General features: G+C 53.3%; 1 protein-coding gene and 2 long non-coding RNA genes across 3 annotated transcripts in view; 2 read left to right on the top strand and 1 right to left on the bottom strand.

The window, feature by feature from the left end:
* The first annotated feature begins 9,418 nt into the window (after positions 1–9,418).
* Positions 9,419–12,190, top strand: DBNDD1 (dysbindin domain containing 1). Its single transcript, XM_077133350.1, has 3 exons — positions 9,419–9,935; positions 10,209–10,349; positions 11,536–12,190. Exons 2-3 carry the CDS (start codon positions 10,277–10,279, stop codon positions 11,691–11,693), a joined length of 231 nt encoding a protein of 76 aa, XP_076989465.1. The 5' UTR covers positions 9,419–9,935; positions 10,209–10,276; the 3' UTR covers positions 11,694–12,190.
* The window catches only part of LOC143659936 (uncharacterized), a 32,895-nt gene continuing 15,766 nt past the window's right edge, over positions 9,572–26,700 (bottom strand). The window contains exons 2-3 of the long non-coding RNA XR_013163811.1: positions 20,851–20,973; positions 9,572–9,913 (exon numbers count right to left, since the gene is read on the bottom strand). This is a non-coding gene — a long non-coding RNA (uncharacterized LOC143659936). The remainder of the gene's footprint in view (positions 9,914–20,850; positions 20,974–26,700) is intronic.
* On the top strand, positions 12,782–17,711 carry LOC143659937 (uncharacterized). Its single transcript, XR_013163812.1, has 3 exons — positions 12,782–14,321; positions 14,470–15,083; positions 15,818–17,711. It is a non-coding gene; the product is annotated as an uncharacterized LOC143659937 (long non-coding RNA).

Raw genomic sequence — 26,700 nt, 5'->3', positions numbered from 1 at the left:
TGTTCTTCCTCCACTGAGTAGCTGTGGCTCCCTTGTCAAAAACCAATTGGCCTGAGACTGAGATGTGAAGGTGGATTTCTGGACCCTTGGTTCCATTTCCATGGGTCTACATAGCTATTCTTATGCCAGTTCCATGCTGCCATGATCCGTGTAGCTTTGTAGTAAGTTTTAAAATCAGGAAGTGTGCGTGTTCCAGCTTCATTCTTCTCTTTTCAAGATGGTGATGGCCACTTGGGGCCCTTACCCTTCCAAGGGAATTTGACAATTGGCTTTCGTGTTTCTGCTATTTTGATTGGGATTGCACTGAATCTATAAACTGCTTTGGGTAGAATTGACATCTTAACAATATTTCATCTTCCAATCCATGAACACAGAATATCCTTCTATTTATTTAGTCTGATTTCTTCCAAGAATGTTTTGTGATTTTCCGTGTGTGAGTCTGTTACATCCTTGATCAAATTTATTCCTGATTGATTCTTCTAGTTGCTGTTGTAAATGCAATTGTTTTCTTTGTTTCCTCTACAGATTATTTATTGTTTATGGTATAGAAACACTACTGAGTTTTGCATGTGGATTTTGTACCCCACCACTTTTCTGAATTTATTAGCTCTAGTAGCCTTGTTGTGATTTTTTTAAGGATGTTCCTTATATAGGATCATGTCATCTGCAATAGTGAAAGTTTTATTTTTTCCTTACAAATTTGTATGCTGTTTATTTATTTTTCTCTTGCCTTGTTGTTCTGGCTAGAACTTCCAGGAGTGTTGAGTACAGGGGTGACAGGGGGTGTCCTTGCCTTGAGTATAATGTTTGCTACAGGTTTTTACATAAACCCCCTATTCCTAGTTTTCATCAAGATGCGTGGTGGATTTTGTCTAACGCCTCTTCTGTGTCAATTAAGGTGATTTTTTTCCTTCATTCTATTAATATGGTGTTGCACTAAATTACTTTCTCATGTGAACCTCCTTTGCACACCTGGGATAAGCACCCCTTGATTATGCTGCATAATTCCTTTAATGGGCTGTTGTGTTCAGTTTGTCACAGTATTGTTGAATTTTGCTTCTATACTCACATGGGATGTTGGTCTGTAATTCTCTTGTGGCATATTTTTCTGGCATTGGTAAAATTAGGGTGCTGGTGACCTCAGAGCAGGACCTGGCAGTGATCTTCAGTCTTTCGGAAGAGTTTGGGCAGGAGTGGTGCCAATTCTTCTTGAATGTTTGACAAAATACACCAGCGGTGCATCTGCTCCTAAGCTTTTCTTGGTTTAGAGGTTTTTAACTACTGCTTCAACCACTTTACTTGTTATCAGACTATGGAGATCTTCTGTTTTTTCTTGGGTCATACATATTCATATCTTTCTTTAAATTTGGGAGCTTTTCTGTCATTTATTTCTTTGAATAATCCTCTGCCCCTTTCTCTCTTTTTTCTCCCTCCGGGACCCCCATAACGTGTATATTGGCACACTTGAGGGGGTCCATGGGTCTCTTAGGCTATGTTCACTTTTTCTTACTCGTTTTTTCTTTCTGCTCCTCAGCCTGAATCATTTCAATTGTCTTTTCTTTGAGTTCATTGATTCCTTCTTCTGTCAACTCTCATCTCCTGTTGAAACCCACTAGGGAATTTTTCACTTCAGTTATTGTGATCTTCCAGTATTTCTGTCTGGTTCCTTTAAAACTTTCTCTTTATTGAGATTCTCATATTGTCCATTCATTATTTTCCTGATATCTTCTGGTTCTTTTTCTGTTTTCCTTTATCTCCTTGAGCATTCCGAAGATAATTTTTTTAACCCTCTTTGTTGATGGTCTCTTAATTTTTTCTTGTTCCTCTGGATGAGCCTCATTTCCTGCTTCCTCATTTGTCTTGTATTATTTGTTGTGCACTGTACATTTTAATATTTTAGCATGTCAACTATTCTAGTCTGCTAGCTGCTGGAATGCAATATACCAGAAACAGAATGGCTTTTAAAAATGGGAAACTAATAAGTTGCAATTAAAGCAAGTCTATAGAAATGTTCAATCAAAGGTATCCGGGGAAGGATACCTTGGTTCAAGAAGGCTGATGAAGTTCAGGGTCTCTCTCTCTCTCTCAAGTGAGAAGGCACATGGTTAAAACAGTCACGGTTTCTCTCTCAGCTGGAAGGGCACATGGTGAGCAAGGTGTCATCTGCTAGCTTTCTCTCCTGGCTTCCTGTTTCATGAAGCTCCCCAGGAGGCGTCTTCCTTTTTCATCTCCAAAGCGCTGGCTAGCAGACTCTCCACTTCTTGGTGCTGCAGCATTCTCTGCTCTCTCTGAATCTCCTTTGTTCTCCAAAATGTTTCCTCTTTTGTAGGACTCCAGAAACTCATCAAGACCCACCCAAATGGGTGGAGACATGTCGTCACCTAATCCAGTTTAACATCCACTCTTGATTAAATCACATCTCCAGGGAGATGATCTGATTACAGTTTCAAACACACAGTATTGAATAGGGATTATTCTGCCTTTATTAGATGGGATTTAGATTAAAACATGGCTTTTCTAGGGGACACACATCCTTTCAAACCAGCACATCAACTCTGAAATTCAGTCCCTGAACTGTCTCTCTGTTCCTTAAGTTGCGTCCAGCTAGTGATATGCCAGAGATGGAGTGCCGGAGGTTTTTTTGTTTCTTTTAGAAAAAAAACAGAAATGAAACGCCTTTCACAGTCTTTGCAAAGGGGCTCTGTGCTGGCTGGCGCTCCTTCAGAGTTCCGCATCCTGGTGAGGCCCTCCCGAGGTGAATGGGAAGTGTGGGGCCCTCCCCAGCTCTGCTAGGCCTGCATCTCATCCTCGGGGCGTGCTTGCTCTGGGGCCGTGCTTGCTCTGGGGGCGTGCTTGCTCGTGATTCAGGGGCTCCAGGGCCCCCCACCCCCATCCCATTGCTCACAAAGCAGACACCCTCCTCCTGAGTGCTCTACTGTGTGACTTAAAGCAGGTCATCCTTTGTCCCCAGCTGCTTTGACTTAATTGTCAGTTACACTGCTGTAGCTGTCCCCAGGCTGCGCAAGGGGAGCCGTGTCCAACCAGCCTTTCAGGTGGCCGGGTGAATGTGGACAGTCAGGCTGGGAGCCCCAGCCCCGGCTCCACACCGCAGCAGGGAGGGGCCCCGCGCGCATCTTGGCCTCCTGTAAAGCTTTGTTCCCTTGATTCAGTGTTTCCCAGGTGCTTCACCCTGTAACTGTTTCCCGAGTTCTGGGGGAGCTGCTCTAGCAGCCTTTGCTGGTCATTCCCAGACTCTGTAGGGTCAGCGCCCTGGACAGCCATCTTTGGTAAAGAGGGTCACATGGGCCCTTGGAGAGACAAAAGGGGGTCTGATCTCAGCACTATGGGGGGGGGGTCTTTGTGAAAAGGTGGGGGCTGGAGGGCTCGGTCAAGTCCCAGTCATCCTGGACCCGCCGCACCGCCTGTACCTGCTGCCCTCTGGCTCCCGTGTCCTTGCCTCTCGCGTGGGGGACAGGGCCCTCCTGGAATCTGCATGCTGGCACACCTGTGGAAGCCATGCGCTCAGGGGCTTTAGAGCGCCCTCCACCCTGATGCTTTTGTTTCATTCTCATCAAAATGCAGCCCCTAGGACAGCCCCCAGGGTCACGGACAGCCACCACCTTTGACCTCCCTGAAGGTCTGGGAGGTCCCTCCCTGGCTCCCGGACTGCTCTGGCCCCTGGCTGCCCCTCCCAGCCCAGCTCTGCTGAGCGTCCAGCTCTCGGGCTGCATGGCGGGGAGGGGCTGGCGTCTGGTGACCCACAGGGCCCACAGAGGTGGACACAGTTCTCGCAGTCCAAGAGTGACAAACCCACCCCTTGTACGGCGTGTGCTGGGCAGGTCCCCGCTCCGGGCCTCAGCTTCACCTTCCGTAACGTGGAGCAACAAGCACGCTTGTGGGGAAAGCAGAGGCCAGAGCCTCAGTCTCCATGGGCAGCTGCCGGACAGCGGGGCCGTTCCGCGTCCTGCCTCTCCCAGAGGAGCTACTCCTGGTCTCTGGGGGCGTGTCCCCTGCCAGTGCTGCTGAGGCTGTGATGGTCACTGAACCCACTCTCACCCGTCCCTCCCTGCAGCCCTGCTCCCTGGGACCCAGGACGGGTCGGCAGCTTCAGGGTGAGGGCCTCCTGGACAGGCCATCTTCTCTCCGATGACCCTGAGTGAGGCGGCCCCAGCAGGGGGCAACGGGTGGTGTCCCTGGGACCCCTGTTCCAGAACCTGTCTTCTAACAGGACTGTGTCCTAGCCCCCGCACACTGGGACCCTTTGCAGGCCCTCAAACTGTGGGGTGGCCTCTGCTTACAGAGCTGAGGCAAGGAGCCAGCTCTGCCCTTCTAGAACATTCTTTCTATGCATAGTTTTTCCTTGCAAAATAGGGTCATGCTGAACAAACTGTTGTGTAATTTGCTCTTCTCTCTGCTTTCCTCTTACAGACAGGGAGCTGCTTTAGTGACTCTGCAGTGTTCCTTCATTCAGATTCTTCCTCTCATCCCACATTGCTGGACATTCAGGCTGCTTTCCTGGTCTTGCTGTCAGAAACGATATCACATTAAATGCCTTCACTATTAATACACATCTTTTATCTCCTTAGTGAAGTCCTAGAAGTGGGAATTGCTGAGACACAGTCTATACAACGAGAGATTTTGGATGCACCTTGCCCTCTCTGGAGAGGAGGCAGGAGGCAGGGGGAGCCCATGGGTGAGGCAGAGACGCCCCAGGGGGTCCCGCCGACCCCACCCCCATCCTTTAGCAGCCAGAACTGGCCAGCACTCAGCCCACACCCCACCACCTTCCATCCTCCTCTCCCATCCTCCTCTCGGGTCGTTGCGAGGCTGTGAGGTCCCAGGGCCTAGGCCCTGCTCCTTCCCAAAGCCACCCCTGCCATCCCGGCCCATCCATAGAAGTCCATCTCTCAGGGGCTTCAGAGCTCCCTCCTCCCTTTTGTTTCATTCTCATCAAAACACAGAGCCCTTCACCCCCGACCCTCTGGCTTCCCAGCCCTGTGGGCCCAGCTCCCACTCTGTCAGCGACTGCACCGAGAGAACCAGGTCAACGGGTCAGATGGCTCTCCTTCCTGGGCTGGGCAGGGGCCTGGGCACCCCAAAGCGCTTCTGAGGTCTCCCGGGCGTTGCAAGGACTGAGTCCCCAGCCTGCCCTGCCTTTCCGGGAGTGCCCCCCTGCCCACCCCTTACCTCTAGCTCACCGTAAGCTCTCCTTAACCCCGCACCTGACGAAGCACTTATCACAACCTGCAATTCCACCTTCGGTGAGTCCTGATTTAGGTTCTTTCTGCCCTCAGGGACCACCGCCCGCGAATCTCAGCATCTTCTTTAGCACCCCCCAGAATCCACTGAGGGGGGCTCCCATAAATACGTGTGGGTGAATACACTCGAGCTGGGGGGCGGGGCCGGGGACCAGGGGCTCGGCGGCGAGGGGGCCCGGCAAGGAGCTTGCGCGGCGCGGGGCGGGGCCGCACCTGTCCCCGCGCGCGCAGAGAGGCTGGGGCCCCGGTACAGCCGCGCCCCGCCCCGCGGGCTCCTCCCCGCCGCCGCGGCCCCCCGGCTGCGCCCAGATGCGCGGCGCCGGGAGCCGGCCGGAGCTCCAGCCGCCGCCACCGCCGCAGGGGCACACGGGCCGGGGTGACACCGCCGCCGCCCGCGACCCTGCCCGGCCCCGCCGGCAGTATGGAGCCCTCGGAAAGCGCCGGCCGGGGAGGTGAGCGCGCCCTGGACCCCAGGACCCCGGGACCCCCAAGCTGCGCCGCCCTTCAGCGAGTCGCGGCAACCCACCCAGCAGCCGCGCCCGGCCCCGATTGTGCCCGCGCGGGAATGGGGGCCCCGGGGGTTCCCGCGCGCACCTCGGTAGGCGGCCCAGACCTTCATCCTGGCATCCCCCGCCCGGCCTAGATGCGGGGCCACCGGGCGGGGGGAGGGGCGGCGGCCGGACTTGGGGTTCCGGACCGCGGGGCATGGGGCGACGCTGCTCGCGCGGCGGCTTTGTTCGTCCGGGTAGGAGCGAGGGCGCGACGCCGGGCCGGGGTCCTGCGGGGGCGCGGGGCGGGGCTATGGGTGGCGAGAGCGGGGGCTCGGGATGGGTGCGCGCGGGCGGAGCTGGGTCTTGCGGGGCTGGGGGTCCCTGCGAGCACTAATGGGCTGCCCTTGGGGACCCGCGGAAAGCTAGGGGCGCGTGTGCACAGCCCCCCCCCCCCTTCTTCCACTGCAGGGCTCATCCCTCGCGGTCCTGTCCAGGCAGGGTGTGGCTGGTGAGTGGGGTGCTGTAGGAAAACCCGAGTCTTCTGTTTGGAAGGGAACCCGCTAGACCAGGCCCCAGCATCGGGGAGCCAGCAGAGGGGGGTGCGGGCAGCAGGCCCTGGCTGGCTGCGGCCTTCTCTGGAGCCTGAAGGGCCAGCAGTGGGGGATGCCAGGAGGGTCTGGGCAGGCCTGGGCAGTGCAGGAGCCGCTACCCACTGTGACATGTCCTAGCCCCCGAGCCCACCAGACACACCCAAGGGCCAGCAAGTCACGCACCAGGCTGTTTCTGGCAACTGACAGTCCCAGGACCCAGGGGCAGCTTTGTGGAGACTGGGAGGGGAGATTGGAGAGTACGGGCTGGGGGCACCCCAGAGCTGGGACTTGGCCTCCTGAGGCGCCACGCCAGCAGCTGCAGCCCCCTCCCTGCGTCCTGGGACCCCCTGAGGTCGCGTTGCTCCCAAGTGATTGCCTCATCACCTGAATTCTCTGTCTTTGGAGAGCATGGACCACAGGAAAGCAGAGCGAGCAGTGGCATCCTGCCCACCCCAGGCACGGCGGCTCCCTTCTAAACCCGGATGTGACTCCATCCCTCAGAACTCCAGGCATCTTCTCTAGAGGATAAGGACTTAGGGAGTAACCTAAAAGAATTAACTTCTTAGTGCCCTAATGTAGCCTAGGAGTATGTCACCCTTTGGTTGTTCGTGTGTCCGGCCAGCCCCTCTGGGCAGGAGTGGGCGCGTGTGGGAATTGCTGTGCCAGTGGTGGGGTAGGGAGCGGCCTTTGGGAAACCAGAGTCCCAGCTCCCTCCCCGCCCCCGACATCAATCCACCAGGACATCTGTCCACCAAGAGGCCAGTGGGGCGTGGAGGGCACGTGTCTGAGCTCGGGAGCTGACCCACTGGGCAGGACCTTGCCCAGCACCCTGGAAAGGCTGGGGTGCGGGGGGCGGTAGCAGTTACTAAGTCCAGGACAAAGGTTCTGGGGGGCAGGGTGGAGAGTCCCCAGCTCTATGGCCATCTCCCCGTTCCCACGATGTTCATTCATTCATTCACTTCATCCATTTGTTTGTTCGAGTCTCTGCAGAGGGCCTGACTTCTCCAAGCAGGTTCCCGAGGGTACAGCTGGGGACACATGAGTCACCCCAAGTCCTCGACCCAAATGTGCTGGAAATAGGTCAGCGCCTCGCACCAACATCCCCTCCTGTCTGCAGCCGGTCCTGGGGTAGCCAGTGGGGCTCCCTGGACGCTCCTCCCGGGCAGGGGTACTCCGGCTCCCACCTGCCACGTGAGCCCTGAGGTCTGCGCCTCTCAGGCCCCCAGGAGTGTGCTGGGGGCCGGGGGTCACTCCGTGCCTGAGGACCAGTGGCACCACCTCCCGGGTCACCCCTCGAGCTCCTGTTTCACTCGTGTCCTCCAGGTCTGTCCCTCCCCCTCTCCTCTCTGCCCGAGGGTGGCTTTCTGGACTGGCCTCCAAGATCAGGTGTGAATTTCATCGACTTTAAGGCACCACGGCCAATTCCGGGATGCTGGAATGGGGAGATGCCAGCAGTGCTGGCAGGCAAGAGAGAGGTCCCCCATCTCCGGGCAGGTGGAGGCAAACGCTGCCTCTGAGGCCCAGCTACCCTGGGACAGTCACTCCCCACCACAGGACCTGTGCTCCTGCCGCCCCTTGCTAGGGCCTCTCCCCCTCCTTCAGAGCCCCTCTTTGTGTCTCCTCAGTCCTCCCTGAATCCCAGAATGGGAGACCGGCCCCCACGCTCTGGCACTCAGCAGGTGGGGTCTGTGTCTATTTTGTTCAGGCCTGTGTTCCCCAGCAGAGAGGCTGGACAGATGGATGGATGACAGATGGACAGACGGATGGGTAGATGGACAGATGGATGGATGGACAGATGGACGGACGGATGGATGGTGATGGTGCCTTCTTGTCTAGACTAGGTGCCCTGCCCAGCTGAGGGGTACTGTGAGCAGAACCCACCTCTGCCCTGCCCCGGGCCAAGCCCAGAGAACCGTCCCAGCTCCCTCGTGGGTGTGTGCTGCACCACGGTTTTCCTCCCTCTGCTAGGCCTGGACCCCGGTGCTGACCCCGGCCTGGGCCATGACCGTGGACGGAGAGGGGGATGGCTGGGGACCTGGGCAAGCCAGGCTGAGCTGTGGGCTGGGTAGTTTCCTCAGTGTCCGAGGCCCTGCCTGGCAGGAGGGTGGGCTCAGCAGATAAAGGTGGCGTGCAGAGAAAGTGCTAGAAAACCATGAGCACTATCCGACTGTCACTGTTAAGCCTGCTTCCCCAGAGGAGGCCCCTGGAGCTGCCTTTGCCCCAGGGGTCGGTGGAGAGGAGTGGGCTACTCTTGGGGGGGGGGGCAGGAGAAGAGCATGGGGAGGGGCTACAGGCGAGGGCTGACCCAGAGCCTCATTTATAGGCCCCACCAGGCTGCCCTCTGCCTCAGTCTCCCCACCCGCACTGCCCTCTCAGGGCCCGCAACTTGTGGTGAGGCGAAACGTCCGCTCCACTGTCCCCTGCCCGACGCCTCCTGCCCTGTGCACACTTTGGCTGTGAAGCAGCTCGGTGGTTGGTGCCCCCCACCCCCAGGCCGGCTGTCTCTGGGCAGATCAGGGTCCGGGCAGCAGCTGTCCCAGGAAGCCCAGCAGGGTGCCTCCTCTGCGACACTTGGGGCTGCAGCTGCTCCAACTGCCTCCTTCACACCGGCGGCTTCCCCTGGGCTGCTAAAAATACCCCATTCACGGGCACCAGCTCTTACACACTCACCTAGCAGCTCTTACACACTCACCTAGCACACTCAAGAGGGATTGCACAGGGGGTGGGGGGGCATGGCAGGCCATCAAGCTCCAGAGAGGGTCCCTGTAGTAAAGAGACAGCCCAGAGTGACCACAGCCCACCTGTCACCTTGGGGGTCTCACCCCAGCACTCATTTATTACTTTACACTGAGAGCCCACCAGGTGTTTGGGGGGGTGGGGGGAAGATGCAGATAAGGTCAGGGTGCCCCTTGAGGCACCTCTGAGCCCCCCAAAGGGAGCTGGGGTGTCTATGAGGTCCAGGGAGCAGCCCATAGGGGCAGCAGGGTCATGGTGGGGACAAGGCGGGCAAAGGATGCCTTGCGGTGAGGAAGGCTCGGTGGGGGGGGGGGGGGGCGCAGGGGGACCCTGGAGGCCGACAGGGGCGTGGGTGGCTCTGGAACGTGAGGGGGGGGTCTCAGGCAGGGAGTTGCAGTCTGGGTGGGGGCCGAGCCCCCAGGCCTCTGTGGTGACGGGCAGGATCCACCTCCTCCTCTCCTGTGACGATTCTCTTCACAGTAAGAACGCATTCGTATTATGAATTCAAACGCAACAAGAAAGGTTTTTAAAGGAAGAGTCGGGGAAAGTCACACGGGGCCTGGAGAAGGGCTGCCCTGAGCTGCAAGGGAGGGTCCCGTCTGACCGCCAAGTGTCCCCCCGTTGCCTCGTCCAGGCCCCTGACCCAAGGCCCCTGGCTTGGGGGATGGGAGGCAGGTGGGCTTCTCCAAGGTAAGGTGAGCCTTCAGTTGCAGAGCTCGTTGAGGAAGTGGAGGTCCCACAGGCCGGCCCAGGGGTCCCAGACCACGGGCTGGGGGATGGCTGTCGCACACCTGTGGCCGAGGAGGAGGTGGTCAGCCAGACACCTGCACCAGGGCTCCTGCAGGTCACGGAGAGAAGGCGTAAGTATAGCCCCACCCAGCTCTGGGGGACAGAAGAGGTGGGAAGGGGAGGCCTGGAGCACAGCTGAGCCTCAGCCAACGTCTGCGAAAGGGGGAACCCCACAAGCTCTTTAGCCAAGAGAATCTGGTGGGCCCCAAGCTCATCCTGACCATGCTGCGCTTTGCGGAAAGTTCCAGACTGTCAGGGGCCGTGCAGAAGTAGGCCGTGCCGGTTCCCAGACTCGCAGGGAAGGGCAGTGGACTGAGCGTGCCCCGACCCTGCCTTCCCTCCAGAGCCTCTGAGCAGTGTCTCCTCCCTGGAGGTCCACTTCGACCTGCTGGACCTCACCGAGCTGACGGACATGTCTGACCAGGAGCTGGCCGAGGTCTTCGCTGACTCAGACGACGAGAACCTTGCCAGCGAGTCCCCAGCAGGTGGGGGTGGTGGATGAGGGTGGGGGCGGCCAGCTGGGAACCCCAAAGGGCCAGTGCAGGCAGCCTGGGTCACAGTCCCTAAGCACTGCTCCCCGCAAACCCTCGTCTCAGATGCGTCCTTTAGGAAGCGTGGGTCCTGCTGCACCATCTGCGGGCAGGCCGGCCGTCTCGGGGGCCTCCCCTGCCCTGAGGGCACTTCTCTAACAAGCCACAAGAAGCCAAGAGTCCCATCTGAAGGTGGAATTTACCAAATGAATTTATACAAGTAGGGGGTGGGGGCATTTGCTGGCATTGCTCCCCTTCTGCCAGCTCAGCCTCCATCGATGCCATGCCGACTGTTTCCCCTTCTGTTCCTGAGGGGGCACTGGCCTGCAACCCCCAAGGCCTCAGAACCCCCAGGTGGCCATGAGGGGCTGTCGTTCCTTCCTCTGCCCCACCCTTCGGGTGTGACCTGGCCCTGGGCTGGCCTGGTGGGAGGGGCTCAGCCTGAGCATAGAGCCCTAAGGTGCCCCCCAAGCACCGTGAACCAGCAGCGGCCACGGGCCATGGACCCCCAGCCCCCCACCCCCACGGTGGTTTCTGGGGCCCTGGGGATGCTATGGGTGATGGAGGGGCCCCGGCACTGAGCACACCCAGGGCCATTTCAGTCCCTGCTCCTGCCCAGGACAAGGCACTGCCCACGTCCCAGGAATGCCCAGAGATGAGGGGCCCTGGGATCAGTGGGACCCAGTGGTGACAGGAGGCTTAGGGCTCCTGGGGGGATGGGGGTGGCTGGGGGCTGGAGGGGATGCACCTCCACTCCCAGTTTGAGGGCACTGAGAGAGCTGAATCCCGAAGCTGCCAAGCCGCTGCCTCACTGGCCAGACTGGAGATGGGGGGAGTGGCTGCCCGCAGGCCCTGCACAGCAGGTGGGCAGCACATTCCCAGAGGCTCGTGCCCAGTCTCTGCAGCCAACAGGACCTCCCTGACTCTGCCAGGCCATGTCTCTAAGCACCAGGACAGCACGTGCTGCGCCATGGATGAGCCCCGGTCCAAGGCGGCCATCCCGGGAGGGGGGCATATCCTGGGGCCACGCAGGTGGGTGAGGCTGGTCAGCAGTGCCCCAGGAGGCTGGCAGGATGCACGCCCACTGCGTGACCCAGACACCCTCGCTGGCTGTGCTGACTCCCCGCTCTTGCCCCCACAGGCCTGCACCCTCTGCCCCGGGCCGGCTGCCTGCGCTCCCCTTCCTGGACTCGGGCGAGGGCAGCTCAGAGGCGGGAAAAGCTGCCCCTGGCCGAACCGGAGCGGCCGGCCCTGCCCGTGGACACCTCCCCTGCTATGGAGAGGCCCAAGGAAGAGTAGGAGCCTCTGTCCACTGGCGGCCCCTGGAAAGGCCTCGTGGGGACAGCCTGACCCCAGAGCTCCCTGGGCTCCCCGGCACAAGCCTGGCGTCCAGCTTCCCTGGATCGAGGACACAGGAGCCACGGCCTGTGCAGCCTGGCTGGTCAGGGCCTGGGAAAGATGTGGCTGTGGTGTTGCCAGCCTTCTGGAAAGTTCTGCCTGCAGGACTGGAGCTCCTGTCCCTGCCTCACAGCGGGCTTGGGGTGGGTGGCCCAAGCCCGTGGGCCCGCTCCTCACATGGGGCGCGTGTCAGAGCTTGGGATCTTCCTTGCACCGTGGCCGATGACCCCAGTGGACTGAGGGCTGTAGTTCACAACCGTGGGGACTCATGCCAGAAAGTTCCACTTTGGGCCTGATTCCTCCCCTTCTCGCTGCCCCAGGGGTCCCCGTTTGCAACCCCCACCCCACCAAGACCCAAGGGCCTGTCTCCTGTTAGCTCAGAAAACCAAAAACTGCCACCACTGCCTCGGAACTCGCACTGCCCTCCCTGACTGCTCCAGGGGCAGGAGCTGGGGGCTCCCGGTTCCCCTGGGCCTAGGACGGAGGTCACGTGCTTCTGGTCCCCACATCCTTGCTGGCTGCCCCCCACCCTCGGCCCATCACACCCACCTGTGCACACACCTGTGCATGCACACGGCAGGTACCATCTGTCTGAGGAAGTTGAGGGAGGCCCACAGGGCACAGACCCCTCCCTCCAGCTTACGGGGTTTGGCTTAGCAGCTCCTTACACTGCTTTTTATGTGCAAAGGGGCACACGTCAAAGAATGGTTTTAAAAGGAAAGTTGAAGCCTGCGTTTTGTCCCCAAGTCCACCCCACCTGGCAGGCTCGCCCATGCAGGATGGGGATGCAGACACCTTCCGAGGTGATTCCATGCTCACTCGGGTCACATGCTGGTCTCCACGTCACATGAAGTGAACTGCTGGGAGTGGGGACGGTGCCTGCGAAGGCCGGCCACCCCCAGCTGCCCTCCAGCATGCACAGCAGGCTCTGTGCCCCAGAGCAGGCGCCAGCCCTGACCCACCCCATGCAGGGTGCTGAGCCGCGTTGGGGGTGAGTGAGGCCAAGGCGGGGGCTCTCCCAGGGCATCAAGGGTCAGGGGTCAGCAGGAAGCCCCCATGAGCAAGCCCCAGAAAGGGCACGCCCCCAGGGAAAAAACCAGCAGAGGACCAAGTGCAGCTGCCCTCCCAGGGCCCCACAGCGGACAGTACCCCACCTCTGCGGGGAACCCCCTCCCGCACTGCTTCCAGAGGTCACCACACCCCAGGTGTGCCCGAAGGAAGCCCGTGTGCAAGCACAGGAGGGGCTTGTCCCATGCCCCCTCCCACAGCCCCTGGGCCCCTCACAACGGGAAAGAGCTAACCCTGCAGCCTTCTGCCTGGGTGCTTGCGGACAACTGTTTCTTTCTGCTCCCAGCAACCCCTACACCCTGGTTCACCAGACACTGTGCCTTCTTGGGGGCTAGGGAAGCCCACGCCAGAGCGGACCCCAATAGGTCCAAGCAGCCAGCTCGCTGTGTTTGGAGAAGGCTGCCATACAGGTTCAGCATTGGAGATTTTTAAAATTCAATAATGCACATTTTACACACAGCAAGAGTTGAAATGCTTGTCCCAAATTTGGAAATTCTATTTGGGGACACAAATGCAAATACAGCAAATGACTTGGACAATTTAAGACAAAGTTCCTACCTCTGGTGACAGGCCACAACCTGAGAGGAGGTGGGTGGGCGCCTCTGGCCTCAGCATCCCCCCAAGGCTGTGCTTGGTGCCTGAACCCCAAACCATGTCCCTGAGGTCCCCGGCCATTGCCACCCTGTACGGACACCTCCCCAGGTGGCTACAGTCCAGGACAATAGCTCATCTCTCTCTCTCTCTCTCCGGGCACAAGTAACACAGGAGGGTCTTGGGTTCCAGCATGAAAGATACAACTGGGCTTCCTTATGTTTAGAGGCTGCCCGGTGTTGGAAGCAGTCAGAGGACGGTGCAGGTACAGCATCCAGTTCAGAGGTGCCCGCTGGCTGAGGCCTAGCCCTCTAGCACTTGCAGATCCATCCCCCAGCAGCTGGCCCAACCCAGGCCCCTCCTGAATTCTAACAGAAAGAGGCCCAAAGGGATACACCTTGGTTGGGAGCCCAATCCTGAGAAACCCACTGCCCTCACACTCACAGTGGATGTCCAGGTCTCAGGTGCAAAGGCCAGGCCCCAGGTGTGAGGGTAGGCCCCGGGTGTGAGGCCCAGGTCCCAGGTGTGGCCCAGGCCCCAGCTAGGCCTTCCTTTTTGGGTTTCCTTTGAAACGATAGAAGGGCCTTCTACCCATCCAAACGGCTATTTTAAAAACTTTCCATAGAATACTAGCTTCTACTTTTCTTTAACTATACAACCTCACCGAGAGCGCCCTGTCTGCGCTGGACCTAAGGTGGCCTGGGCAGTTCCCAGGTAACTTACACTTCCACTTCTCCAGGAAGGGGCCGCCAGGGAAGGCTGCATCCTGTTTCCACTGAACCACACCTAACTGCCTCCTACTGACGTGGGGGCTGCCGCCCAGGGGAGCCCAGGGGCCTTGCCTGCCAGCATGTCCACCTCCAGGAACAGGTGCAGCTCTTCTGAGGCCCTTGCTTGCCCACCCCTCTGCTGGCTGCTTCCGAGTCCTGGGCCCTATCTCTGGAACGGAAAATCCCTGTGGGCTCAGGAGCACTTACTAAGATACCCAGCGGCAGTATCACGTTCTTTTGTTTTCCAGAGATTCTGGCACTGATGTGCACAGGGTCTGGATGGATCCAGGTCCTACCAGGACGCCCTGCCCAGGTATCTCTGCGCTCGCCCCTTCCTGGTTGCAGCCCTTCAGCCCCTCAGGAAGGGGTGTGTTCCCCAGGCTGCTGGTGGCCTCCATGAGCTTCTCGTAGGTGGAGACCCAACAGCTCCACCACGTCGGCCTCCTCCAGGAGTTCCTGGCCCACCTGAAATCGTAACTGGCCGCCAGTGCGGCCCGGGACTATGCACACCTCTCCCCAGGACACAGACCAGCTCAGGCACCACAGGCATCAGGTGAGCTCGGCAGCCCTGCAGAGATGCCCAGACCTGAGTGTTCTGCAAGAGTGGACGCAGCCTGACCTAGTGACCAGGCTGTCCCCATTCACCTTCTCTACCTGCTCCCTGCACTGTGCCAGGAGGTCCAAGGTCCACTCGTAGGTGGAGCTGATGGGTTTTGCGCCTCCCTATCAGGGAGCTGGGCTGTTGCCTCACTGTATGGCTCCTCCACCAGGGTCTCACCTTGTCAAGGAAGGTCGAACGACACCTGGCCCAGCATCAACTCATCCCAAACTGGGGATTCTGGAAGTGGGCCAACAGCCTGGGGTGAGCCCACGCCCAAAACTGCAGCACCAGGGGACACTGGTGTACACCCTGCCTGGGCACACATGTACCTGTGTACTCACTGCCTGTGCACCCCATCTGTGCATCCCGTACCTGTGCACTACCTGCGTGTGCACCCTATACCTGTGCAGCCTGTACCTGTGCACACACTGCCTGTGTACCCTGTACCTGTGTACTCACTGCCTGTGCAGCCCGTACCTGTGCACTCACTGCCTGTGCAGCCCGTACCTGTGCACTCACTGCCTGTGCAGCCCGTACCTGTGCACTCACTGCCTGTGCAGCCCGTACCTGTGCACTCACTGCCTGTGCACCCCGTACCTGTGCACTCACTGCCTGTATACCCCGTACCTGTGCACTCACTGCCTATGCACCCTGTACCTGTGCACTCACTGCCTGTATACCCTGTACCTGTGCACTCACTGCTTGTGTACATGTACCTGTGCACTCACTGCCTGCCTGTATACATGTACCTGCACACTCACTGCCTGTGCACCCTGTACCTGTGCACTCACTGCCTGTGCACCCCTGCCTGTGCACACGTACCTGTGTACTCGCTGCCCATGCATCCCGTGTACCCTGTATCTGTGTACCCCCGACTGTGCACATCTACCTGTGTACTCACTGCCTGTACACCCCATCTGTGCACCTGTACCTGTGTACTCCCTGCCTGTTCACCCCGTCTGTGCACTCCCTGACTGTGCATCTGGTCTGTGCAGCTCACATTTGTGCACCCCTGGGGCCTGCAGAGTCAGTCCCTTTGAGGTTCTAACTGCAGCTCCCAGAAGAAACAGGAACACGGCTGTCAAAGACTCGCTTGGAAATCTGGCTCTGGTTCCTATCCGAAACGGGAAGCTGGAGCCCCAGGGAGCTTTCGAGGATCAGCTCACAACCGACAACCCTCTGATGGCTTGCTAAAGAGCTTCTCCTGAGCGCAGGACTTGCATGGCGGGTGGCGATCAGTGCCACTTCACTGCAGATTTTAGAAACATCAGTACCTGACCAGGAAAAGGAGGGACAGAGAAAGCTAGTGCTCTCGACAGGTTTCAGTGGCAGGAAAAATTTCAGCAGAGAGAACAGGTCTAAACCTCAGCAAAGGACCTGAAGGAAATGGGACTGCTTATAACAACTTTATTGAGTTTACACAACATAAAATGCATCCATTTTAAGTGTACTCGTGATCCTTGGTAAATTTACCAAGTTGTGCAGCTGTAACAACCAGTGTCAGCACCTTTCCATCACCCCATTAAGACGCGCCACGTTCCTTCAACTACGTTCCCAGCCCCCCCAATCACCAAGCCCCTCCTGTCTGGGGCTGGCTTCTCCTGGCCTCTCTATGCATGGGATCCTTTGGGGTCTGGCTTCTTCCACGAGGCATCGTGGTCTCAAGGTTCTGTGCTATGCATCATCCATTCCTTTCTTTTTGTGGATGGACTAGTGTTCCAGTGCACTGATGAAGACCAGTCTGCTGGCAGACACTCGGGCTGCTTCCACCTCCCACCTCTCTGACTGTGACTAATGCTGCTATATACGCAGGTACAAGTCCTTGTGTGGATGTACAATTTCAACTTTCCTCAATTCCACTTAGAAATAGTACTGCTGAATCATAGGGGAATTCCGTGTCTAACTTTTTGAGGAATCGTCAAGCTGTTTTCCACAACAGCTGTGCCATTTCACATTCCCACCAGCATTATATGAAGGCCCCAATTTCTCCACATCCTTGTTAAAAACTGTACTGTCTTTTTTATTACAGCCATCTTTGTGGGTGTAAAGTGGTATCTTAATGTACTTTTGGTTTGCATTTCCCTAATGCTGAGCATCTTTTCATGTGCTTACTGATCTTTTGTGTATTTTCTTTGGAGAAATGTCTTCAGAAATGTCTTCAGATACTGTGACAGTTTGAAACTGCTGTGCACCCCAGAAAAGCCAAGTTCTCTAATACTGATTTAACATTGCAGGGTGGGATCTTTTTGACTAAGCTGTTTCCATGGAGATGTGACCCACCCAGTTGTGGATGGGGCCTTTTGATTAGGTGGTTTCCATGGAGATGTGTCTCTACCCATTCAAGGTGGGTCACTTACTAGAGTCTTTTAAGAGGGAACCATTTTGGAAAAAGGGTCAGAGCTTGACACAGACAGAGACCTTTGGAGATGCAGAAAGAAAATACTCCCGGGGAAGCTGCTGGAAAGGAGAAGCTGGGATAGAAAGCTAGCAGACATTGCCATATGCTTTCTCAGCCGACAGAGAAACCCCAAACGTCATCGGCCCTTTCTTCAGCCAAGGTATCTTTCTCTGGATGCCTTAATTTGGATGTTTTATGGCCTCAGAACTGTAAACTTGTGACTTAATAAATTCTCTTTATGAAAGCCAACCTATTTCTGGTATATTACATTTCCAGCAGCATTAGCAAACTAAAACAGATTTTGGTAACAGAGAAGTGGGGTGCTGTGGATTGCAAATACCAAATATGTTGGAACAGCTTTTTAAATGGATGAGGGAAAGATTATGGAAGAGTTGTGAGGAGCTTGATAGAGAAGGCCTGGAATGCTCTGCAGAGATTGTTGGTAGAAATGTGGACTCTAAAGATACTTCTGATAAGGCCTGAGACAGAAATGATGCATGTGTTATTGCAAACGGAAAAGAAGGCGATTTGTTTTAAAGTGGCGGAAAATTTGGCAAAATTGACTACTGCTTTTGGAGGGAAGGCAGATTTTAAAAGCCATGAACTTGGATATTTAGCAGAAGAGATCTCCAAACTAGATGTGGAAAATGCAGTCTGGCTTCTCCTTGCTGCTTAAAGTGAAATGCCTATTTTCCTTTTAAGTGGGTTGTCTTTTTGTTCTTGGTTATGAGTTCTTTATTGACTCTGGGTACTGCACCTTATCAGATACATGATTTGCAAATATTTCCCCCATTCTGTGGGTTATCTTTTCACTTTCTTGATAGTGTTCTCTGCTACACAAAGTTAATTCTGATGAAATCCAGGCATCTATTTCTTATTTTGTTACTTGAGCTTTTGGTGTCATATTTATGGAACCACTGCCAAATATAAAGTCATGAAGATTTACCTTATGTTTTAGCTTTTACATTTAGGTTTTTAATCATTTTGAACTAGTTTTATATATAGTGAGAAGTAAAGGTCCAACTTTTTTTTTTTTTTTTTTTGGCATGTGGTTATCCAGTTGTCCCAGCACCGTTTATTAAAGAGACTGTCCTTCCCCCCACTGAATGGTCTTGGCCCTTTGCAAAAAATCAATTGACCATCCATGTATGTTTTTATATCTGGACTCTCAATTTGATTCCATTGGTCCAGATGTGTGTTCTTATGCTAGTACCACACTGTTTGATTACTGCATCTTTGCAGTAAGTCTTGAAATCAGGGACGGTGACCCCTCCAACTATGTTCTTTTTCAAACTTTTGACTTCTCAGGAAATCCCGCAATTTCATTTGATTTGAGGATGGACGTTCCAATTTCTGGCTTCAACAGTATGCAGTATGCAAACCCTGAGCCCCTGTGCACCTCCTTCCCCACCCCTGTGCTAGTCACTGTCACAGAGCATCTCTTTACGTCGTATGCTCATCAACAGACTAAAAATTGTTATTTGGGGCACCGGCTTTTTAAATCAAAGGGAAAAGAGAGGAGTTACAAACCAGAAATAAACTGCCTTTTACATTTATCTTTGTAGCTACCTTTGCCAGTGTTATTTACTTCGTATGACTTCGCGTTACTGTCCAGTGTTTTTCAGGTCAGCCTCTTGTACTACTAGCAGCAAATTCCTTCAGCTTTTGTTCATCTGGGAATGTCTTCATTTCTCCTTCATTCTCAAAAGATAGTTTTTCCAGACATAGAATTTGTGGTTGACAGTTTTTCTTTCCTAACTTTAAAATGTCATCTTCCTACTGGCCCCCAGGGTTTCTGATGAGAAACCAACTGTCAGCCTTACTGAAGAACCCTTGTACTTGATGAGCTGCTTCTCTCTTACTGCTTTCAAGATTCTATGTTTGGCTTTCAGCAACTGGATTATAATGTGTCTTGGTGTGAGTCTATAAGTTTATACTACTTGGCATTCACTGAGCTTCTTATATGTATAGAATTGTGTCTTTTATCAAATTTGGTAGTTTTCCAACCATTATTTCTTCAAATATCTATCATCCCCTCACTCCTCTCCCATTATGTATATGCTGGTCTGATTAATGGCATCCCGTAAGTCTCATAGGCTCTTTTCATTTTTCTTCTTTTTTTTTTACTTCTACTCCTCAGAATGGTAATTCCAATTGTCCTATTTTCAAGTTCACTGACTCTTCTGTCTGCTCAAACACACTGCTGCACCCTCTAATGAAGTTTTCATTTTAACTACTGTACTTTCAGCTCCCGATTTCTATTTGGTTCTTCTGTATAATTTCTATCACTTTACTGATATTCTTATTTTGTTCATACCTTGCTTTCCTGATTTTCTTGAGTTCTTCATTCATGGTTTCTACTTTCCTATAAATGGGCCATACTTTGTTTCTTTGCATACTTCATAACTTTCTGTTGAATCATTAGCTTTTAAAGTGCTTTTTTTCCATTCACTTTTATTAATACATTGTAGTACAAAGAATGAGTAGAAACCATAGAAGTGAACTCTAAGCTGCCAGGCCCCCTATGGAGCACCCAGTTTCGAACTGGCTGCGTCTCCTCCACAGGGCCTGGAGCACACACAGAGAGGGAAGGGTTAGGGTCTCAAGGGAAGAAGCATGATTCTTGTGGCTTTTGAAAACACAGTGGCAGTTTTTTGTTGTTGTTGTTTTTTTTTGCAGGAAGTCAACCCATCCCCTCACACAGTTCCCCATCTGCAGCATCTTAGACATTTACATTCAGCCTGAGAGAGGAAGGCAGCACAGCGAGGCCCACGCCTTCCTCAGTGCCCCACAGAGCCAGAGCCCTTGGCACACCAAGTCATCTCTGCTGAGGCTTTGTCCAGGGCAGGTCAAAGAAAACCAAAGCCTGGGTAATGTACTCTAGTTTCTCAATTTGGGTATGGAAGTACACATCTCAAGTTTGGAAGTGGGAGGGAATGAAAGTCAAGAAAGTACTTTCCAGCACGAGACAGATGAGGTCCTTCAAGTGTCAGGATGGTGAGAAGAGCACTGTTCATTCCTCACCCCACAGCAAACATGTACGTGTGGCATCCAAACGGTGGGCAACTGTCCATGCCCCTAGGTCTAGCCTTCCCAGCACTGGGCTGGGCACTCTGGGGAGATGGGCAGCGGCCACAGTGGCCGGCTTGCAGAGTGTTAAGTGGGGATCGGTGGGGTAGGAAGACCCCTGGAAAAGAACCCCCCATCCTGGCTCCTGGGTTTCGAGCCCCCTGGAAGGGAAGCCAAATCATAGTACTAGGTGTCGGGTTTTAACTAAAATATGAGAAATGAGCAAAGGAAAGGTGGTTGGGAGCTCCAGAAACTGTGGTGAGGCTGTTCTCCTCAGCACCACTGCAGACACTGCCTTGGCGCTCTGCAGTGAGACTTAGTGAATCCAGTGAGAACAGAAACAGAAACTCATGTAGGTACAATTTAGCCTTTTAAGTTAAGAAAATTCATTTCTGAGAACTTTAAAAAGTTTCAACAAAGTTCAGGTTCTAAAGACAAGGGCAAGCACTTGCTAGAACCCAAGGACACAACCAGCAACCACCTGCCAGTTATAAGCAGCTTGAACCACATGATGTGCAGGCTGCTGGGGTGGGCAGGCGGCCCCGCCTGGTGAGCACTCACCTGGGAAGCCTGGAGTGAGTTGCAGCTTCCTCACCAGGGCCCCCTTCTTGAGGCTTGTACCAACCTTCAGTGGTCACAAGAGGATCCTGAAGATGGAGGACCTGCCTTTGATATCAGAGGGTCCTGAAAAGAAAAAGAATGAAAGAGAACACAACCGGCTGAGCCAATGTCACAGAACCGGAGGACACAGCAGGGCCACAGGCTCTGTGGGGCCTGCAGACAAGGACAGTCTAGGGTTCTGAAGCACTTCCAGGCCACAGCCACAGTTAATGCAGCAAAGCCAGGGGGTAACAGTGGGAAATAACCAGCGCTCACGAACGTGCAGCTCCAGGTCATACTAAAGCATCTTCCTAACAGCATGCCTTTGGGCAATTTCAACTTATTTGCATTCCCAGGACCAGGCCACTCAACAACAAAGAAAACAAGAGCCAAGCTGACAGCAAGGCAAGGTCAAGGTAGGACTGAAGTTTCTAACAAATAGGGACAAGACTGGCATGACCTAAAGAAAAGGGAAGACAGATGGTTGCTTCTCTTGAAAATTACCCTTTAAGTTTGTGCAATACTGTGTGAAAAAAACGCTGGCGAGAACAAGGCTGTCACACCATTTCTACCTGAGAGTACCAAGCACTAGCATGCCTGAGGACCCGACCCATCTGTGTTCCCAAAAGGCAAACTGAGTTACAGACTCACCAGGAGGTAGCTATACTCGACCCCAAGCATGCTGATGTGTCCCTGTACTTGTCATTTACAGTGTAAATATCACATAAACCAATAAAACAGGACTAAAACAAAAAAAGTTGCTTCTTCCAGAACTAAATAGAGGACTTTGAATAATAAAGCAAATTGCTAAAAATAAAGAAAAGGCTGTAAAATTGGGTGAGTAAACTATAAAAGAGTAAGAAAAAAAATCACAAAAATGTAAAGGATTTTGCAAACTATAGCTTCTAAGTAAGTGTGAACCTCAATCTGGAGAGTCAAACTTGTGGACAAAATGGGACGCATATGGGAGGATTAACGAAGGACCTGATCACCGTAAGTGCCATGACGGGTGCAAGGGTGGCTGCAGCTACAGCGCTGCTTCGGAACCAGGACGGACTGCTCGTTACAATGGCAGCTTTGTGGAACTTAAGATTGACTGACTGTGATCTCTGGGCACCAGGTAGGAGGCTGCACTGTTCCACGCTGCAGGTGCCACATGCATTTCCTGATCAAAAAAACATAAACCATTATAAAAAATTAAGTTGTCAGGCATCCATCAACTCTGCACCTAGAGAGCCCATGCTTTCACCCAGGGCTTAGAGCACCTCGATGCTTTCTGAAATTAATATGTTCCTTTTATCCAGGGTATGGACAGATGAGCAAAAAAAATATGGATAAATAAATAAATAAATAATAGGGGGATAAGCGGTAATATATATTGGATACATGGAAATTCTAGTGGTCAATGAGAAGGAGGGGTAAGGGGTATGGTATATAAGAGTTTTTTCTTTTCATTTCTTTCTCTGAAGTGATGTAACTTCTAAAAATGATCACGGTGATGAATACACAACTATGTGATGATACTATGAGCCACTGATTGTACATCATTAAGGACTGTATGTGTGTGAAAAGTTGTCAGTAAACATATTTTTTAAAAAAGGCTCGCCACAGCCCAAAAACCAAGGCTCAAGGCCATGTCATACCTCTTGGGAACTCAGCAGTCACTTTTATTCCCCAAGCATACCTTGAATTCTGGAAACACAAGGCCACGTCAAGCCAGCCTCCTGCAAATCCAACAAGTGACAACAGACCCCCCCACGCTGATACTCAGGGGTCTTGGCCCAGTCACCTTTCCACCTGACCTTTGTGCACACCCACAGCAACCCCTGGTCTGCCTTTCAATGAGTGTGCAAGTTTAAGAGACAGACTGGCCATGCAGCCCGACACCAAACCCTGCTCACAGAGGGCACTGAGCCAGCACCCTTTCCCCACTGGCCTGCAGCGTGGGGAGGGCCCAGGAAGACAGGGCCGCGAACTGCCCGGGAATGGCACAAGCAGCAGGACCCAGTGCGGCGCTGGGAGGGCTGGGACACTTGGAAAAGCCTGGCACTTGGCGTCTGAAAATCGTGTGAGAGAAGGAGTTTCAAACATGAGCACAGACGACACAGAAGCAGGCAGGAGCTGCAGGGCTGAGTGCAAGGACCTCCCGACCCCGGTTCAGTGGTCTGGGGGTGCAGACACTTGCGTTTTGGAGGGCACTTGTAGGGACCTGCCTGCACAGTCCAGAGTTTGGATGGCTTCCTAAGAAGCCTCAGGGGCTCTGGCTGCGCAAGGACGACCTCAGTATTCAAAACTGTTTGATTTTCCCCATACAACACTTTCTAAAGCCGAAATAAATATTTTCCTGCTTCTGCCGCGAACCGACTGGGAATGCTGTGAGCAGCAGGACCCAATGTGGCACTGGGAGTGCTGGGACACTCGGAGAAGCAGGGCACTTGGCATCTGAAAAACCTATGGATTTTCACAAACTTGGTTTTCTCATGAAAGATACTGTAAATATTAGTGAAGGCTTGTAACAGGCCTGAAAGAAGCACAGTCCAAAATAGGTCAAATCCTGAGCATTCCTTTCATTTTCAGAACAGGAAATCCCAGCCGGCCTGGCCCTGCCCACCCCTGCACTCTGCGTGCTGCAAACCCTGGCCTGGGGGTTCCTGCTGAGTAGACTCTATCCGCTGCGCTCCCTAATGCGCCCGCTGCCAGTCTCTTCCATTCCCAGGCCTCCGGTTCCTCTGTCCCCGGTTTTCTTCCCCACCTTCGGCAGGACCTCTCCTCTCACAAGAGACTTGTGCCTACTGGAAAGTCTAGTCATTTCCACATGTCAGAGAGGGACTAAGGGTTTGCTTTCTGGAACATGAAACTAGAGGAGGCATTTTACTGAAAAAACAGAACACAACAGTTCACACTGAAAAAGTAAATTACATCTGCAAGTATCAGCCTGGACGAGTACCAAGCAGCAACAGCACACCCAGGCTGTTTGTCCACAATCTCAAGACGGGCCACCCAGGTAACGAGAAAAGCCACTGCAGCAGTTGAGTGAGCAGGACATCCCACAGCAAAACCTGTGCCTCCCAGCCAGACGCACGGCAGACTGGGGTGGGGGTGGGGCTCTCAAACTCAACTCCATCTGAGAGACGGAGGACACTGCAGACCTTCCTACCAATACAGACAGTGTTAGCCTGGGGTAGGAAGCTATTTCCATTTTAATAAGCAGGAACAAACAAGAAGCGGGATTAAACTTTGGGGTATCTGAGCACCAAGATTCCACACTGGCTTAAAAATCCAAAAGGAGTCCCAATTCACAGATGGCATGATCCCATATACATAAATGCCAAAGAATCCAAAAGAAAGCTACTAGAACTAAGAAATGGCTTCAGCAAAGTTACAGGTTACAAAATAAACATGCAGAAGTTAGCTGGGTTTCTATATGCCAATAATGAAAAACCTTGAAAAGGAAATCCGGAGAACAATTCTACTTACAATGGCATCTAAAAGAATAAAGTAACCAGGAATAAGTGTAACCAAAAAGGTGAAACACTTGAACACTGAAAACTACAAAATAGTGCTAAAAGAAATTAAAGAAGACCTAACCAAATGGAAAGACATCCAGTGTTTATAGACTGAAAGACTTAATATTGCTAAGACATCAATTCTACCTTAAGTGATCTACATAGTCAATTTAAACTATCAAAATTCTGGCAGCCTTTTTTGTAGAAATCTCTGTAGAAAAGCTGATGCTCAAATTCATAAGGAATTGCAAAGGGCCCCAAATAGCCAAAGTAATCTTGAAAAAGAATAAAGGTGGAGGACTAACTTCAAATCTTACTACAACGTTATAGCAACTAAAACAGTGTGGTGTTGGCATAAGGACAGACAAACAGACCAATGGAAAAGAACAACAATACTCAACACATCTATGGTCAGTAGACTTTCGATGAGGGTGCGTAGTCCATGCAATGGGGAGAGAACTGTGTCTTCAAGCAACGGTGCTCAGACAACTGGAAATGCACATGAGAGGAATGGATGTGGCCCCTACCTCTCACCACAAACAAAATTAGTTCAAAATGGATCCACAACCTATATGTAAGAGCTAATGCTGTAAAATTCTTACAAGAAAACAGAGGGAAATACCTTCAATATGTTGTAGGAAGCAATGGATTTTTAGATTTTACACCAAAAGCACAAGCAATAAAAGAAAAAAAAAACTCCATCAAAATTAAAAACTTTTGTGAATCAAAGGATATTATGAAGAAAGTGAAGAGACACACCACAAAATGGGAGCAAATATTTGGAAACCGTGTATCTGATAAGGGTTTTATATGCAGAATATATAAAAAACTACAGCTCAACAACAAAAAGACAAACAACCCAATTAAAAATGGGCCAAGGACTTGAACAGTCATTCTTCCAAAGAAGAGATTCAATTGGCCAATAAATGTATAAAAAGATGCTTAATATCATCAACCAATAGAGAAATGTGAACTAAAACAACAACAGGACCCGCCTTCCACCCACTGGAAAAGCCCCAATATAGATGGTAGAGACACTTAAGAGTGCTGTCCCCAAAACAGAAGCTTTCAACAACCAGTAAGAACACAGAAAAAGGCCAGTGCTAGGTAGCGCAGGGTGGTAAGGCCAGGGGTGTCTTTTATTTATATGCCAAAAGCTTTTTTTTTTTGTATGGGCGGGCACTGGGAATCGAACCCAGGTCGCCAGCACGGCAGATAAGAACTCTGCCTGCTGAGCCACCGTGGCCCGCCCTACATGCCAAAAGCTTTTGTAAGCATCCATTATATTTGTAATCTGGAAACATGATAAACTGTTTAAAAATAAAGATTACTGCTGAACTTCTAAGACATTAGCACTTAAACAGTGTCTATTCCAGTCACAGATCATGACAAAACAGCTGCCCCACTTGGAAACACATTTGGGCTCAGGGCACCTGCATGTAAAGTCAACTCACCCTGATACCCCAAAATGGGACCAGGTGCTGTCCCTCAGAAGGACTCGGGGGGGGGGGCACACACACCCCCTCTGACACCCTGAAATGGGGACAGGTGCTATCCCTCAGAAGGACTCAGGGGGGCATGTACACTCCCTTCTAATACCCTAAAATGGGGACAGGTGCTATCCCTCAGAAGGATTCAAGGGGGCACACACACCCCCTCTGACACCCTGAAATGGGGACAGGTGCTATCCCTCAGAAGGACTCGGGGGGCATGTGCATGTCCTGGGGTTCTCCTCCCACCAAGTTCCCGGCCAACAGGACTTCCAACGTTCAGGTTAAACTGCCACCTAAAGGGGTCAGCTGCCTTCGGGGGGCAACACTGCCTCCTCGAAGGAAGGTGAGCCAGGGCCAGGGGTGGCCAAAGATGCAGAGCTCTGTCTACATGCCTCACCTTTGTGCACTGCAGAAAGCCAACATGAGGCACAAGGTGCAGTGGGTGAGGAAGCAATGTGCACCTGGGAAGGGTAAAATGTGCACCTGGGAAGGGTAAAATGACATGGGCACGGGCTTCAACCGATTAACTGCTGGTGGCTGCTCAGACCTCTGGGAGAGAATTTCAGATCACCTCCAGACCTGTTTCAATGTGTCTCCAGGCCCTACCTGCAGGCCAGAGGCATGGCCTGAGGACAGACCTGCCCTGAGATGAACAGTAAAGGGCTGCCACCACCCCGGAGGGAAAAGGGCGGTTCCCATGCAATCCTCGAACAGATGCAGTTCAGCTCACAACCATGCATTCTTCAGCACACACATCTTGCCGCGGGCACCCAGGCAGCACAGGCCTTACACTGAGCCCAAAGCGTCTCACC

Source organism: Tamandua tetradactyla, chromosome 16, assembly GCF_023851605.1.
Source record: "Tamandua tetradactyla isolate mTamTet1 chromosome 16, mTamTet1.pri, whole genome shotgun sequence".
Taxonomy (NCBI): domain Eukaryota; kingdom Metazoa; phylum Chordata; class Mammalia; order Pilosa; family Myrmecophagidae; genus Tamandua; species Tamandua tetradactyla.
The sequence above is the reverse complement of the archived record's forward strand: the minus strand, read 5'-3'. Positions and strand labels throughout refer to the sequence as shown.